At 40.9% G+C, this 16565-nt stretch overlaps 1 protein-coding gene across 1 annotated transcript in view; it reads right to left on the reverse strand.

The window, feature by feature from the left end:
- The window catches only part of PLCB4 (phospholipase C beta 4), a 472346-nt gene that overhangs the window by 44128 nt on the left and 411653 nt on the right, over window positions 1-16565 (reverse strand). The window contains exon 27 of the mRNA XM_006150920.2: window positions 727-815. Within this exon, the coding sequence (XP_006150982.1) occupies window positions 727-815 (89 nt within the window). The remainder of the gene's footprint in view (window positions 1-726; window positions 816-16565) is intronic.

The raw sequence follows: 16565 nt of genomic DNA on the forward strand, positions 1-16565 counted from the left end.
CATGGCCATCCCCTCTCGGGGGTGATTTCTCGCTTTCTATCTCTCTGTCTTTCTCTCACTTTCTAGCGAGTGCACGTGCCCTATAGCAAAAACCTCTCCAAAAAAAACCCCAAAAAACAAAACAAAAAAAACCTTTGCCTGGTAGGGGTAAAGATTATGTGGTAGCAAGGCTTGAGGTAAAGGATCAACCCAAAGAAAAATCCCACTCCTTTACAAGCAGAGTACACCTTCTCTTTTTCTAGCTACTAAAGAGATTGCTGCTTCCACTCCAAGGTGAGCAGTTAGGTAGAAGGAACATTTTAAAACAAAGATACAATGTAAGTATGCAGTGGAATGAGGGAAGGTTGGGATACATGATGGGTTAAAGAATTAAAAAAAAAAATACATGCCATTTGCATTCACTCACTGAACTGAAGGATACCTGGTATTTCAATATACCACATCTTAAACTTTCCTAAAAGCATCACAGATGGTTTTCATTTGGTTTCTAACAGGGCAGGTATCTTCTGATGTGAGTTAAGTCACTAGTGATGAACTGGTCAAAAATTATTAAATATGCTATGATTATGTAGACCCTTGCACTTCTTATTAAGTTGGTAAGTTCAGTTTTAAGAATCCTCTTTAAATTTGCTATATTCGTTTATTATTTTAGTTTGCTTTTGCAATCACTGTTTGACAACCAGAGTTTCCCAACTTGGCCATCTCTAATGAGCCATTGCTACTTACAGTTTCAATGCCCATAGCTCTCATTTGGTCTGCTCTCTTTTCCGTAATTGAAAGAAATTTCTTTGGATCTGATAAAGCATCCACAATATCTGAAAAAAAAAAATCACCGAGATGTTATTTCTCTAATTTACTGAAAATATCCAAGAAAATTCAGCTAGTAGCTTCCTCATAATCCAGAATGCCTATCCTGCTTGCTGTGAAGTATCTTCTCCGAGGACATAAGACATGCTGAAGAAAGCACAGCTGATTACCAAAAACAAGAACAAGTAAAGGCAAGGGGCAAACACCATGTGATTTTCTCTTTTGCCCTCTTAGTTTTTCCTCAGATAAAGAAGACGACAGCATGGCTGCACAACCTGAGTGCATTGCCTTGGGTTTTTGCTCGTTTTTTCAGGGAGGGAGGGAGAAAGAGAGACAAAGACGAAACAGAAAGACAGAGAGAAAGCTAGCCCCCAGCAGGGTCTTGACTCTGTGATCTCCCTCTCCCAGCCTCAGCCAGCCCAGCCCACAGGTATGCACAGTCAGACACAGTGTGTACAAGTGGACTCTGGCACATGAACCTGGGACCTTCCCATGTGAGTCCAGCATTTCAGAGCGTCACGTTAGCATCATGTTAGTACCAGGATGGTCCGGTCATGGTTCCTGACTCTTTAGTTGCGTGACTTTTGGCCAATGGATTAATGGCTCCAGCCACAGAATCTACAACTAAAACTAGGCGGGATACCACGGACCATTCAGGGTTATTGTGACAATTAATGAGATGATGAATATAAACAGTAGGATCATAGGAATCACTTGGGACCAGCAGATGGTGTTATGGCTATGTTGCTGGACTCCCATATAGTCAACAATAGTTCAAGTCCTGGACCTGGTGGCTTAAACTCACATCAGGAGCATGTGTGTACATGCCCAAGATCCCAAGAGAAGAATGGAGGAGAAGGGACTGTGGTGTGGCCATCTTCCCTGGGGGGTGATTTCTCACTTTCTGTCTCTCTATCTTTCTCTGTCTTTCTGGCAAGCTCGCACACCCTATAGCAAAAAGTTCTAAAAACAACAACAAAAAAGAGTAATAGGAATCACTAACACTGTCCAACTTTTAGATACAGAAGGCTAATGCATTCAAAGCTGATTTTGATTTCATTGTAGATAGACTGAAATATTTCTCCAGTGTTTTTCTCAACTATAACTGAGACTTTATCTTTAAATAATGCAGTTTGAAGAGTTAAAATAATTTCAAACAGTTTCATATAATTTTGCATAATTTATCAACACTGTAAAGCAATGGTTATTCTTATTCATTTAAATTGTTGGGCCAGCCAGTGGTAAGGTGGCTGAGGCAGCTTGATCCCACATGGATGACTGCATGGTTCAAGTCTTACACCAGGTGGCTTAAAAAACATGCTGGGTGTGTGGGCACATGTGCCCAATATCCCAAGAGCAGAAGGGAGAAGGAATTGCAGCATGGCCATCCCCAGTGTGGCTTGCTTTCTTGTTTTCCCTCTCTCTCTATCTCTCTCTGGCAAGTGCACATGCCCTATAGCAATAAGAAAGTAAAAGTTAAATTACAAAATTAAAATAATGTATAAATTTATAATTATTTTCCTAGTAGAATGACCTTTCTAATTAAGATTTTTTTCTTTTCTTTTTTTTTTTTTGAGAGGTTTTTGCTATAGGGTGCGTGCGTTCACCAGACAGAGACAGACAGAGAGATAGAAAGTAAGAAATCACCCCCCCAGGGAGGATGGCCATGGTGCAATCCCTTCTCCTCCATTCTCCTCTTGGGATCTCAGGCACACACACACACATGCGCGCACGCACCCAGTGTGAGTTTTAAGTCACCTGGTCCAGGACTCGAACCACGGTTGACTACATGGGAGTCCAGTGACATAGCTATTACACTAACTGCTGGTCCCGACCTTTCTAATTAAGATTTTTTTTTCCCCACCACATGGAACACATAGTCCTCCCAGTTTTATTTATTTTTCTTTTCTTTTTAAAAATAGATAATAATATATACATATGGCAAACTACCACACAGGAGCCAGGTGGAGGCACAGGAGTAATGCAACTAGACCATGTGCAAAAGGTGCAGGAGCTTCTGGGAGCATGCTGGGTACACATGTGCCTATGATCTTGGCTAACTGAGACTGGGGAGAGATTGTGTTGGAAACACCCTCTTAGGGGTGCCTGTCTTTCTGCTTCTGTCTTCTATATCATGAATAAAATAAATGAAGAAATAAAAAAATTTAAATAAATAATGAAAAGTTAAAACCTCCTTTCCTGCCAACTTTACACCCAGAAGGTTATCCATATCTTGTATCCTTGTTTATTTGTTTGCTTCAGTAATTTTGCTATAGGGCACATGTGCTTGCCAGAGAGACAGAGAGACAGAGAGAGAAGGTAAGTGTGAAAGCACCCTCTAGGGGGATGGCCATGCTGCAACTCCTTCTCCATTGTCTTCTGGAGATTTTGGGTACACATGTACATGTGCCCATTGTGTTTTTCAAGCTGCTAGATCAAGAACTTGGACCACGCAGTTGGCCATGCAGGATCCAGCTGCTTTAACCACCATGCCAGTGGCTGATGTAATTCAAGATATTGTTTTAAATTCCAAAGGGGCTTATATTTTTCTGTATCATTTTTAATTTCACACATTTTGGAGACACCATTATTTCAGCAATATAGGTCTATAATTGATTATAAAGGTTGCTTAAATATTTCTCTTTTGAATGGTGATATTTTCTTTAACCAGTTCCTTATTAATAAACAACAGATGTCCTTCTAGTTGTTTGCTATTAAAATATTGTTGTAGTGAATTCGATACTCCCAGAAGTGATAAACACAGTAGAGTGGCAGAATACAAATCAACATACAAAAATCTATAGTATTGTTATACACCAGCAATGGATAAAGTGAGATAGAATTTAATTTACAATAGCCACAAAAATAATAAGATAACTAAGACTAAGCTTAACAAAAACAGTGAAAGATTTCTACAAGGAAAACCATAAAACATTTGAGTTCAGTAGCGGGAGCTGAGAGCGACCCCAGAAAGCCCTGAACAGCCCCCCCACCGCCGCCGGCCTAGTTACCATCACACCCCGGGAAGAACCGCAGCTGCCAGCTGCAGCAGCCGACCCCAGTCAACACCACTGTAACCACTACCGAGACCCAGCAGCCGCCCGCCGCCCCCAACCTCAGCGCTGCAGACACCAAGCCTGGAACCACCCGCAGCGGCGCAGGGAGCAGCGGCCCGGGAGACCTTACACCGGCAGGGACGAGAAGGTCATCGCAAGGAAGGTTTTGGGAGCAGTAAAATGGTTCAATGAAGAAATGGATGTGGTTTCATCAACAAAATGACACCAAGGAAGATGTATTTGTGCCCCAGACTGCCATAAAGAAGAATAACCCCAGGAAGTGCCTTCGCAGTGTAGGAGAGGAGAGACTGTGGGTTTGACGTTGTTGAAGGAGAAAAGGGTGCGGAGGCAGCAAATGTTACAGGCCCTGCTGGAGTTCCAGTTCAAGGCAGTAAATATGCAGCAGACCTTAGCCATTATAGACGCTATCCACGTCCTAGGGGTCCTCCCTGCAATTACCAGCCAACTTACCAGAATAGTGAGAGTGGGGGAAAGAACGAGGGAACCGAGAGCGCTCCGAAGGCCAGGCCCAACAACGCTGGGCCGTACTCGCCAAAGACAGCCCAGAGAGGACAGCAATGAAGAGGATAAGGAAAATCAAGATGAGACCCAGGGTCAGCAGCCACCTCAACGTCGGTACCGGTGCAACTTCAATTACCGACGCAGACACCCAGAAAACCCTAAATCACAAGATGGCAAAGAGACAAAAGCAGCCGATCCACCAGCTGAGAATTCTGGTGGGGCTGAGTAAATGCCGGCTTACCATCTCTACCATCATCCGGTTTAGTCATCCTACAAGAAGTGGATATGAAATTCCAGCAATAAGAAATGAACAAAAGACTGGAGCTGAAGACCTTAAGTGCTTGCTTTTTGCCTGTTGACCAGATAACTAGATCTGCATTATCTATGCAGCATGGGGTTTTTATTATTTTTACCTAAACCAGCAGTTAGCGTAATGACTATGTCGCTGGACTCCCACGTAGTTGACCGTGGTTCGTGTCCCGGACCCGGTGGCTTAAAACTCACGCCGGGCGTGTGTGCGTGCGTGCCCAAGATCCCGAGAGGAGAATGGAGGAGAAGGGATTGCGGCGTGACTATCCCCCCTGGGGGGTGATTTCTTGCTTTCTGTCTCTATGTCTCTCTCTGTCTGTCTGGCGAGCGCACGTGCCCTACAGTGAAAATCTCTCCAAAAAAAAAAAAAAAAGATGTCTCTTTTTGGTCATGACGAACTTTTTTTTTTTTTTTTTTTTTTAAAGCCTGGTTTTTCTCAATACACCTTTAAAGGTTTTTAAATTGTTTCATATCTGGTCAAGTTGAGATTTTTAAGAACTTCCTTTTTAATTTGTAATAAAAGTTTACAACTTGATTATTTTCAAAAAGATCAACAAACTGCAAGCACCTGTTAATAAAGGCCTTAAATAATTGTCAAAAAATATATATTGTTGTAGTGACTATCTTGAACATTTTATAGCATATTTTTGCATATTTTCACAGGATACATTCCTGGAAGTTAGGATGATGGGTAAATGATGCCATTTTTGTCCCATGGCATTATAGTCATTGCCAATTTCCCCTCCATAAATATTGCATCAATTTATTTTCCTACCAATGGTACATGAGAAGGTCTCTCTCTAGTTATCATTCATGGTCCCTAAGAACGGGTTACCTCAACAGCAGATGGGGACAAACCACATTCATCCCTGAGTATCCTTGCAGGATTGCTTCCAGAAGCCCCTGCAATACCAAAATATGAAGATGTTCGAGTCCCTTAGAGTTTACATAATCTACTCATGCTTTCTGGTATACATAAATTATCTCTAGATTACCTATAATACCTAGTACAATGTCAATGCTGTGTAAATAGCTGTCATGCTGCATTGTATAGGAAATAATGATTAAAAAGTCTGTAAATATGTAGTATAGATGCAACCAATTCAGTTGGTTAACTCTGTGGATGTAAGGCATGAAGGTACAGAGGACTGACTGTAGTTCTTACACCTTGTTCAGAATTTTTAAAAAATCAAGCCAAGTTTTTGAAGTTACTATTTTAGAAATTTTTATTTTAACTGTTAGGAGAAATCTGAAGCATACATAATAGTAGAGAGAAAGGTACAATAACCCTCACACATAGATGATGAAGGCCAATGAGTCAAAAGTTTGCCAATATCTGTTATCTTTTCTGTTTTCCTATCTACTCTCTACTCTTCTTAAAATATTTTTAAAAAAATATTTAATTTTATTCATTCATTCATTTATATTTTAATTTGATGAGAGAGAGAGAGAGCGAGAAAGCCACCAGGTCCAGGACTCGAACTGTGGTTGGCCATGTAGGAGTGTCCAGTGTCCTAACCACTATGCAACCTGCTGGCCCCCTTCTGCTGAAATATCTTAAGGCAAATTCTATCTATAATCACACTTTACTCCTAACTACTTCTCTATGCACCTCCAAAAACAAAGGGCATTCTCCTTTAGAACCAACCATGCCTATACTGTAGCCAGCAAAGCTGGCCATAATTCCTTACTATGACATAACACACAGAGCATCCCATTATGTCCCCTATTTGTATTACCTTGTTTAAATAGAAAGTCCTCACTATATCTCTGTAATCATGCCTCTTTAGTCCAATTTTTTAAAAAGAATTATTTATTTATTTTATTTATCATCATTTAAAAAAATAATTAATTTATTTATAATTATTATTTTTTCAAATGAGTTCACCAGAGAAACACAGAGAGAGGGAAAGTGAGAAATCAAGCTGCCAGGTCTGGGACTTAAACCATGGTTGGCCTCAACTACCATGCCACTTGCTGGCCCCTATTATTATTACTTTTAAAAGATTTACTACAGGGTATATGTGCTCACCCGAGAGAGAGAGAGAGAAATAGAGAGAGAGAGAGTGAGAATGCAAAAGTAAGTTGTCAGGCCTGAGAGTTGAACTGCAAGGTTGGCCACGTGAGAGTCCAGCACCTTAACCACTATGCCACCTGATGGCCTCTCTTTAGTCTATTTTAATCTAGAATAGTTGTTCTACTATTTATGTATTTGAGAGACAGAGAGACAGAAAGTGAGAAATCACCTCCCGAGGGGATGGCCACGCTGCAATCTCTTCTCCTCCTGGGATCTTGGACACACATGCACACATGCCTGGCATGAGTTTCAAACTGCCAGGTCTGGGACTTGAACCATGGTTAACCATGCAGGAGTCCAGTACCTTGACCACCATGCCATCTGCTGGCCCCATATTTTTTAAAATGCATAATTTGTTGATGAGACAGATTAGTGGTGCCCTTTGAAACATCCCACATTCTGACTTTATCTCAGGGCTTTTTTATTGTGCCATTTGGTTCTAAGGTTTGACCTTCTCTAGTTTCTTGGAGGTGCTGTGACTTCATATAAGTCACATGGAGGGGTGTAAAGCCTCGTTGTCCCATTGGTCATGGTAGTAGAAGGCTAAGGAGGCAGGGGCTTAGTCTGCACAAAAGAGCTACTTTCTCTCTTCACACACAACTGCTGATTCTCACAGCAATACTTTGGCACTCAAGAGTACAATCAAGGGGGAACCAGCAGTTAGCGTAATGGCTATGTCGCTGGATTCCCACGTAGTCAACCGCGGTTCGTGTCCCGGACCCGGTGGCTTAAAACTCACGCCGGGCGCGTGTGCGTGCGTGCCCAAGATCCCGAGAGGAGAATGGAGGAGAAGGGATTGCGGCGTGACCATCCCCCCTGGGGGGTGATTTCTCGCTTTCTGTCTCTATGTCTCTCTCTGTCTGTCTGGCGAGCGCACACGCCCTATAGCAAAAATCTCTCTCAAAAAAAAAACAAAAAAACAAAAAAAACCCAAAGAGTACAATCAAGGCTGCTGACATCTTACTTCCGCTGGCAGTGTCTGGAGAGAGACAGGACCCGCTTCCTTCTCACAGTGAGGAAACATGAAATTCAAATGATTCCTCTTTTGCTGATCCAGCTCCCTCCTGCTGATAATTCCCTTGTTCTCTGCTCAGTGATCACCTACCCTGAGATGCAGGTTTGGGAGCCCCGCGTGGACTCTCTCACTGCCATCAGAATGCCAGGAAATTGGCATCATCAATACTATTTATCACGAGAGGACAAAACATGGTCAGGCTGAACTTTTAGCCCAACTATGCCTGACTGACTCTCAAACTCCTCTTCTTTTACTTTCCAGCATTTTGGGGCAAAGTGAGGTATGATCTGTGCCCCTTGAACTTTCCTGCCCTTTTCTGAAGGATACATACCCAAGTAGATCTTCCTGCACAGTCTCACAATGAATGTTCTTTGCCTAGTGTCCAATCCCAATGACACATGTCAGATAATGATCCACCAGCCTGGCTTGCTAAGAAAAACATTCTTGGTTATCTCTAGTGATGCGTAATCAGTGTGGGGACTGGAAGAGGTCACGTGGGATTTTTGAGGAGTAACTGATAGTCACTCCAGTAGGAATAACAGATAATATTTATCACTTAAAACTAATCATAAAACCAATAAAGAGATGCTAAAGAATGAAATTATCCATAATCCTTCCAACCCAATCAGTTACTTTCACTTACATGTAATTTCCCCAAATAAATACCTATTTTTCATAGTTTATTTAAAGTTATGTAATTTTTCTTCATTTATGATTAGGAAATATTATATCCATATAGTTGTGAAAATTATTTTTAGTGAATGGATAATGTCCCATTGACCTTGTGTATGATACTATTTTCCACTGTAAGATATTTAGATGGACTTTCAATTGTTTTTATAAAATATGACTTTTTAAGAAATATCTTAGTGCACAAAATGATTTCTTCATAATTTTCTCTGATCAGAAAATAAATGGTTCAGCTATACAATGTGGCAATGTATTGGGTTATCAGAGAAGTCATGACATTTTTCTACGCGAAAATGCGTCATACCTTTCCTGATGATCCAATATGTGATTTAAATACCCGATGGACAATCCTCATAAATTTTTTTCCTAAGAACTTTAAAAAAATTGAAGAAAGATTAATGTATGAAATGAGTACTAAGAAAATAAAAGAGAAATAAAAGGGTGTGGTAAGCTGAACAGAAAACCCCCCCCCCAAAAAAAAAATTTTCCCATGGGTGAACCTGGGCATGTGCTGAAAAGATATATCATAACTGAAGGAGACAGGGAGGGGGACACTGAATTAATTATGTGTAGTGTGCCTGCAGTGTGGCGACAACTTCTCCCAGGAGGCCAGGCGTGGAATTTTCCACTTCTGGTATCATGTTTGTGCTCAAAATATTTCAGAGTTTGGAGCATTTTGGGTTGCAAGCTTTATTTATTTTTTTTTGAGAGATTTTTGCTATAGGACGTGTGCGCTCGCCAGACAGACAGAGAGAGACATAGAGACAGAAAGCGAGAAATCACCCCCCAGGGGGGATGGTCACACCGCAATCCCTTCTCCTCCATTCTCCTCTTGGGATCTTGGGCACGCACGCACACGCGCCCGGCGTGAGTTTTAAGCCACCGGGTCCAGGACGCGAACCGCGGTCAACTACGTGGGAGTCCAGCGACATAGCCATTACGCTAACTGCTGGTTCCCGCAAGCTTTCTGATTAGGAGTGCTCAACCTGTAATTTGTTAAAGAAGCAACATGAAACTAATACAAAAGCAAATAAGACAACTATAAATCTGATAATCAACATTGACTGAGAAAAAAATTTTGCTTCTTAAATACTGGCTATGCATTTTTCATAAAAAGGCAAGTGCTGAGGCCAGGAGGTGGCATGATGGCTAAGGCACTGGATTCCCACATACCTGACCACACTTTTAGTCCTGGATTCAAATGGGACTGGCTGCTTGCTTTTTCCCTTTCCTTTTCTCTTTCTCTCCAGTCACATAATAATAATATAATAATAATAAAAAGAAATAAATAATTCTTTAAAAGAAGAGCATGTACTTAGGACGGAGGCTTCATCATTGTTTATGGGGGGATCCACCAGCCACTAATCTCCCTAGGTTCTGTCACAGACTGATCTTGGGGGAATTCCACCTGGAATCCCAGTGGTTCTTTCCTTGATGCCTTTGCAATGCTTTGATCTCAGCTTCTAGATTGATTCTACGCAATTCTTTATTATTATTATTATTTCTAAAGCTTAACTATTTACTGCTTTTATGAGTAAGAGAAACACACAGAGACAATTCTCCCATATCTCCAGCAGAGTTCTCACTCCAACTTCAATTAGGGCTAGATTATGGGTATGTGTGCCTGATGTGTTCAGGGGGGTCTCCAGAAGTGGATTTGGAACTTTCCCACATGGTCAGCCTCACAGAGCACCACAGTTCACTGTGGTACCACCATCTGGCCCTGATGAGTCTACACAATTCTGACCTAGCCAACTCCACACATTGTCTTGAATCTCACAGGCCAGCTGAATGATATTCCTGTCAGTCACCTGCTTTAGGAATATGTAGGTATTGCTTAAATTACACAACAAAATAAAATGCTCAAGATTTATCTAATAGTGAGATAAATAAAAACATGACTCAAATCTCTCCTGAATCATCAATAGTAAGACTTCTAGAAACTACTGGGGACTTACGCTGCCAGATCCTGAAATCAGGCTTTATTCAAATCTTATTATTTGAAATGTCTTATCTGAGATGATTTATTTCAGTTACATATTGCCTTTTTTAAAAAATTACAATCTGATACTGAAATAGTGCAATATAATAGTATTCTTTATCAAACTTCAACAAAAATATACAAAATATAAATAAGACTTATTTAAATTATGGCATATAGGACATAAAGACTATGAACGGACTGAATACCTTGCACAAGGCTAAAGTTAGCAGGCTATTTGTTTCCTGGCTTTAAGTTTTAAGCAAAGTTTCTTAGTATTTCTTTGATTTATTAAAGCTAAAACTGCTTTTCTTGAAATTAAAAAATATATTAAAAAATACCAATTATACGACTGTAGTAAGCTACATAGCATCAGCTAGGTGCTACCTTATAGTATATTCATTCTACTCACAGTTTCACGCCTGAAGTCAATCATGTATTCACAGATATGTACATACCAGCTGAACTTGCTATTGAAAATAGTTAGGTTATTTTAAAAGCTTTGTGAATCAATAAAATGTGGGGAAAAAAGGAATGGAAAACAAATGTAGACACCTGAGATAGTGTGGGAAGAGAGTGGAAAATGGCAGAGGGTGAGAAATAGGGGTAAAAAACATATATACATGGGACCAGCAGTTAGTGTAATGGTAATGTCGCTGAACTCCCATGTAGTTTACCGAGGTTTGAGTCCTGGATCCGGTGGCTTAAACTCACGCCAGGCGCATGTGCGTGCATACCCAAGATCCCGAGATGAGAATGGAGGAGAAAGGATTGCGGCATGGCCATCCTCCCTGAGAGGTGAGTGAGTTCTTGCTTTCTGTCTCTCTGTCTCTCTCTGTCTTTCTGGCGAGCACAAGCGCCCTATAGAAAAAACCTTTCAAAAAAAAATATACATACACACATATGTATATGAAACTAGAAATAGAAAATTATTGATGATAACATGTATGATTAAGCCACTATGCATTATGCAGTATATGATGGATGGGAAATTATATTTAGTATACTGTGACAATGCTCGGGGAGTAAATGTAAATTAATTCATTAATTTAAAAAAATGTTTCAGAAAAAAAAAATAAAGTTAAATTGAAAAAAGAAAGAGAACCTGGGTCAGATCCACCAAAATTTTTCAGCAAAGGGCAGGGGCTCAGTATTAGGGAGTCAAGGTCTGTCTTGGCCTCTTTTAGATCATGTTTCCATTGCAATTTAGGTTCCCCTCTAGCCAGAGATATACAGGCACCTAGATAGAGTGCTGCAATCACAAAAAGAAACTGATTTTCAATAACCACTTTTAACATAAAGTGTAACCCAAGAATGAGAAGCTGTACTGAAATATCTCACACCTACGGGACTCCATTTGAAAACGTTATTTAGTTTTTTCCTTGCCTCGTTTCAGAACAACGATGTGAAGAAGTGGTTAAATAAATCTGGCATACTCTTGGCCAAAGTTCTGCCAATTCAAGAAAAGCAAGTATCTTTCTCTGATGAAACAACACATTAAAACGGGCTTCTTTCCTTTGATTGGGGGACTCTGTGGCTGGCTAGGTCTCATTTAATTCAGGATTTCACAGGACAAACTACTGTGGCAAGGGCTTAAACTCACGCCAGGCGCATGTGCGTGCATACCCAAGATCCCGAGATGAGAATGGAGGAGAAAGGATTGCGGCATGGCCATCCTCCCTGAGAGGTGAGTGAGTTCTTGCTTTCTGTCTCTCTGTCTCTCTCTGTCTTTCTGGCGAGCACAAGCGCCCTATAGAAAAAACCTTTCAAAAAAAAATATACATACACACATATGTATATGAAACTAGAAATAGAAAATTATTGATGATAACATGTATGATTAAGCCACTATGCATTATGCAGTATATGATGGATGGGAAATTATATTTAGTATACTGTGACAATGCTCGGGGAGTAAATGTAAATTAATTCATTAATTTAAAAAAATGTTTCAGAAAAAAAAAATAAAGTTAAATTGAAAAAAGAAAGAGAACCTGGGTCAGATCCACCAAAATTTTTCAGCAAAGGGCAGGGGCTCAGTATTAGGGAGTCAAGGTCTGTCTTGGCCTCTTTTAGATCATGTTTCCATTGCAATTTAGGTTCCCCTCTAGCCAGAGATATACAGGCACCTAGATAGAGTGCTGCAATCACAAAAAGAAACTGATTTTCAATAACCACTTTTAACATAAAGTGTAACCCAAGAATGAGAAGCTGTACTGAAATATCTCATACCTACGGGACTCCATTTGAAAACGTTATTTAGTTTTTTCCTTGCCTCGTTTCAGAACAACGATGTGAAGAAGTGGTTAAATAAATCTGGCATACTCTTGGCCAAAGTTCTGCCAATTCAAGAAAAGCAAGTATCTTTCTCTGATGAAACAACACATTAAAACGGGCTTCTTTCCTTTGATTGGGGGACTCTGGCTGGCTAGGTCTCATTTAATTCAGGATTTCACAGGACAAACTACTGTGGCAAGAATTAATTTAAAATGCCGATCCATATTCGTTGCCAGGTGAATAGGCCTGACTGGGGACTACTACCTGGTGTACCTAACAGTGCAGTGACATCCACACACAAACCCCTGACTCTGCAGAACCTACACCAGCTGAAATGCTGTAGACATGTGGAGGACACAGCAGGGGCTCCGGAACCTTTCTTTCTAAAAACAGCTACTTTGCTTTTTCCCATTTGTTGCTTCCTTCTAGACTCAACCGTGGATTTCTTTGTCTGTATTTAAAAACAAAAAACAAAACATCTATTTCTGGGCTTAATGCCATTTCTAAAAGGTTGGTCTCTTCTCCTAGTGAAGGCTTCACATGGAGGCTCTGTTTTTCCCTCCTTCATTGCTGCCCAACCTTCTTCACCTCCATACAGAGTTGAAAGCATCAATTTAGGCATCTCTAAGAACTGAAAAGAAAATAGTGATTCATTTGTACAGAGTTATTGCCTTTTTTAGGAGAACTTGGTTTGTTTGTTTCATCACTGCCTTTGGAGGTATCTGGGTGCTTAGGTGGTAGGTTATCACTCCCCCAACTTCCATGTGCTCACTCTGCACTGGGCTTCCTTGCATTTCCTGACTACGGTTCCTGACTTATCAAGCGGGAGGAACAGAAGAAAAATACATGTTCCTCTATTGGCTGCAAAGTGATGCTCTTAAAGACCAACAAATCCCATAAATATTACTCTGAATTATCTCTTCTATCAAATCAGAAAGGGTTTCCTAAATGCCACTTCCTGGAATGCTAGAAGATAGGTAGGTGCTGGGGCAACTTGATCTCATGGTCAAGACTGGGAAATGCTCACACGCTTCCGTTTTGTTTTTTTTTTTTCAAAGAGAGCTTTTTGCTATAGGGCATGTGTGCTTGCCAGAAAGACAGAGACAGAAAACAAGAAATCACCCCCCTGAGGGGCTGGCCACACTGCAATCCCGTCTCCATTCTCCTCTCAGGATCTTGGGCATGCACGCACACGCATCCAGCATGAGTTTTAAGTCACCAGGTTTGGGACTTGAACCATAGTTGACTATGGGGAGTCCAGGGATAAAACCATTACACCATCTGCTGGTCCCACTCATGCTCTCTTAAAGTGCATCCGTAGCACATCTCAGGGAACCATGAAATCACAAGGCTGTATAAATTTCGTTAGCCTAACAGTTTCTGATGTATGTACAACAATCATCCTGCCGCCTTCCCCCGTAAAGCTTTTCTTCTTGGAGTTCTTACTAATATTTTATGTTGTTCAATAAAGGTCATACAAATGGATATCACTGCTAATTCGCAAATGGGTTTTTCAACAAATATTCAATAGAGGGAACATGGCCTTTTATCATCCACATAGGAAAGGATAAATTGGAATAAATTTAAAGGGCATCAGAAAGTCTTGCGATTATACTGCAGGGATGGCATCTTAATTAAAGATATTCCTCCTCTGGAAATATCTGGTGTAAGAAAGAGTCAGCCCTCTTTGCAAAGTGATTGAAAAACTACCCAGTGAAAATGCTGGTTAGAGTGAAGAGAAACCCTCCCATCTACTCCTTGTGATGTGTCTTTAATCATAAAGTAGGCAGAAAATGGAAATGGCAAATAAACAAGGGGCCACTTCATCCTCACTTACATAAAATAGCCTCTCCAAGAAGAGGAGACAAAATCTATAGTTACAGGAATAATGATTAGCACAAAGAACAAAGCACAAAGAGGCCCACAGGTGACATTTACATACAATGCCCATGCTTTCTACACTCTGGAAGCATAGTGTCAACTCTCTCCTTTGCTCTTCTCCCTCCCACCCAGTAATAATAAAAGAAATACAAATGACAAAATCCACCCACGGCAACAGTGGGGAGAAAAGAGAACTATTGACACTTGTTGATTGTCATTAGCCCTGAAACTGTTTTCTGTCACCAACAGCCGTGATCAAGTTGTGGTGATGGGTAAATGCCACGGTCAGATAAAGTGATAAAAACTGAGTTCCACAGGATTTGACAATGTAGGGATGTCCCTTTGTACCCTTTTGTGTGTGAGTGGGAGTAAAAGAGAAGGCTGGTTTATCTTCAGTGGCAAAATAATACTAAATAAATTAAACCAAAGCTTCCTGATTCATTCCTAGTCAACTCTCTCCTAAATGTTACCATATTTTTCTTTTCTACATCAAAATTCAGTTTCTAATAGGTAAGAGATGCCATGGCTGTTCTTTAGCCCAGAGATATCTTACATCTGGGCTTCTTAGACACAGAGCTATCTGAGAAGAGTTCAGGTGCTCATGGTAGTTGTCTTTGCTCTGTAACTTCTGTGTGTTTTGGGAGTTATCATGCTATAGAAATGAAAAGGTAAAGTGTTTCCACTAACATTCCTTGCCTCTGTTCCAGAGGGGACAGGAAAATAAATAGGAAACTACTGAGAGTAGAAGAGGGGAAGGGAAGAAAAAATTGGATTCTAGACCCATCTCATGGTAGGAGAGCACTGGGCAAGTCCAGAGTAGGAAGTCTTTAAAGAGTCCTAGATGCAAGCGGGTAGAACTCATTATCAGCAATTTCAAAAGTAGCACATTATCTTTTTTTAAATAAAAATTTATTTAACTTTATTTATTTATTTATTTTTATTTGACCAGAAAGGAACAGAGCTGAAAGAGAGAGGGAAAGTGAGAAAACAAGCTGCCAGGTCTGGGACTCGAACTGTGGTTGGCCATGTGGGAGTCAAGCACCCTTAACTACCATGCCACTTGCCAGCCCTGCACACAATCTTTTTTTTTTTAACTAAATGCGAATCTGATGATGCACATTAACAACACTCTTTTCTTTTTTTTTAAGAAAATGCTGGGGAGTAAGGGTGCTGCTGCTTTTGAACTTGTTACTATAGAATCAATAGAAAATATAAATATTCTAGGGAACACAGACTCTACAAATTTCCTGCTATCTGCTTCAGCACATAAACACATGAATCTAAACAGAGGAGGTTAAACAGACAAAACATGATTACATTGTATAAGATAAAAGGCTGTAAAGAAGATAAAACATTTGGAATAAGACAGTAAGACCATTTTCATATCCTTCTGTTATCTTAAGACCATTAAAGTCATAATGTTGGGACCTGCAGGTGGCACAGTGGTTGAGGTGCTGGACTCCCCATGGCCAACCGCTGTACACGTCCAGACCAGGTGGCTTGACTGTTGTTGGGCATGTGTTCATGCCACAAATCTTGAGAGGACAATGGAGAAGAAGGAGTTGCAATGTGGCCATCCCCTTCGGGGTTGATTTCTCACTTTCCCTCTCTCTGTTTGTCCTCTAGAGAGTGCACATGCCCTATGGCAAACAATTTTTAGAAAGAAAAATCTCATCATGTCTGTTTATGTTCACATATAAAAGAGATGAGAAGAGAATTCTGCATAAACTGTCTCTGTCAAAATTTGAGGTGAGGATACCAACTGCAGATTTCCATCAAGGGGGATGCAGTGAAGAAATTTCAAATTTTGAGGAAAAGGCGCCCCCCGGGGCCCCTCGCCAGGGCTGCCACCAGCGGCGGGCTCAGTGCGTTCCCCCAGGGCCGCCTGGTGGCGGGAGGCGGGCCCTGCGGGCCCCACCCCTGGGGCCCCGCGCCAAGGCTGCGACCTTC

Source organism: Tupaia chinensis, unplaced genomic scaffold (assembly GCF_000334495.1).
Source record: "Tupaia chinensis unplaced genomic scaffold, TupChi_1.0 Scaffold000305_1, whole genome shotgun sequence".
Classification (NCBI taxonomy): domain Eukaryota; kingdom Metazoa; phylum Chordata; class Mammalia; order Scandentia; family Tupaiidae; genus Tupaia; species Tupaia belangeri.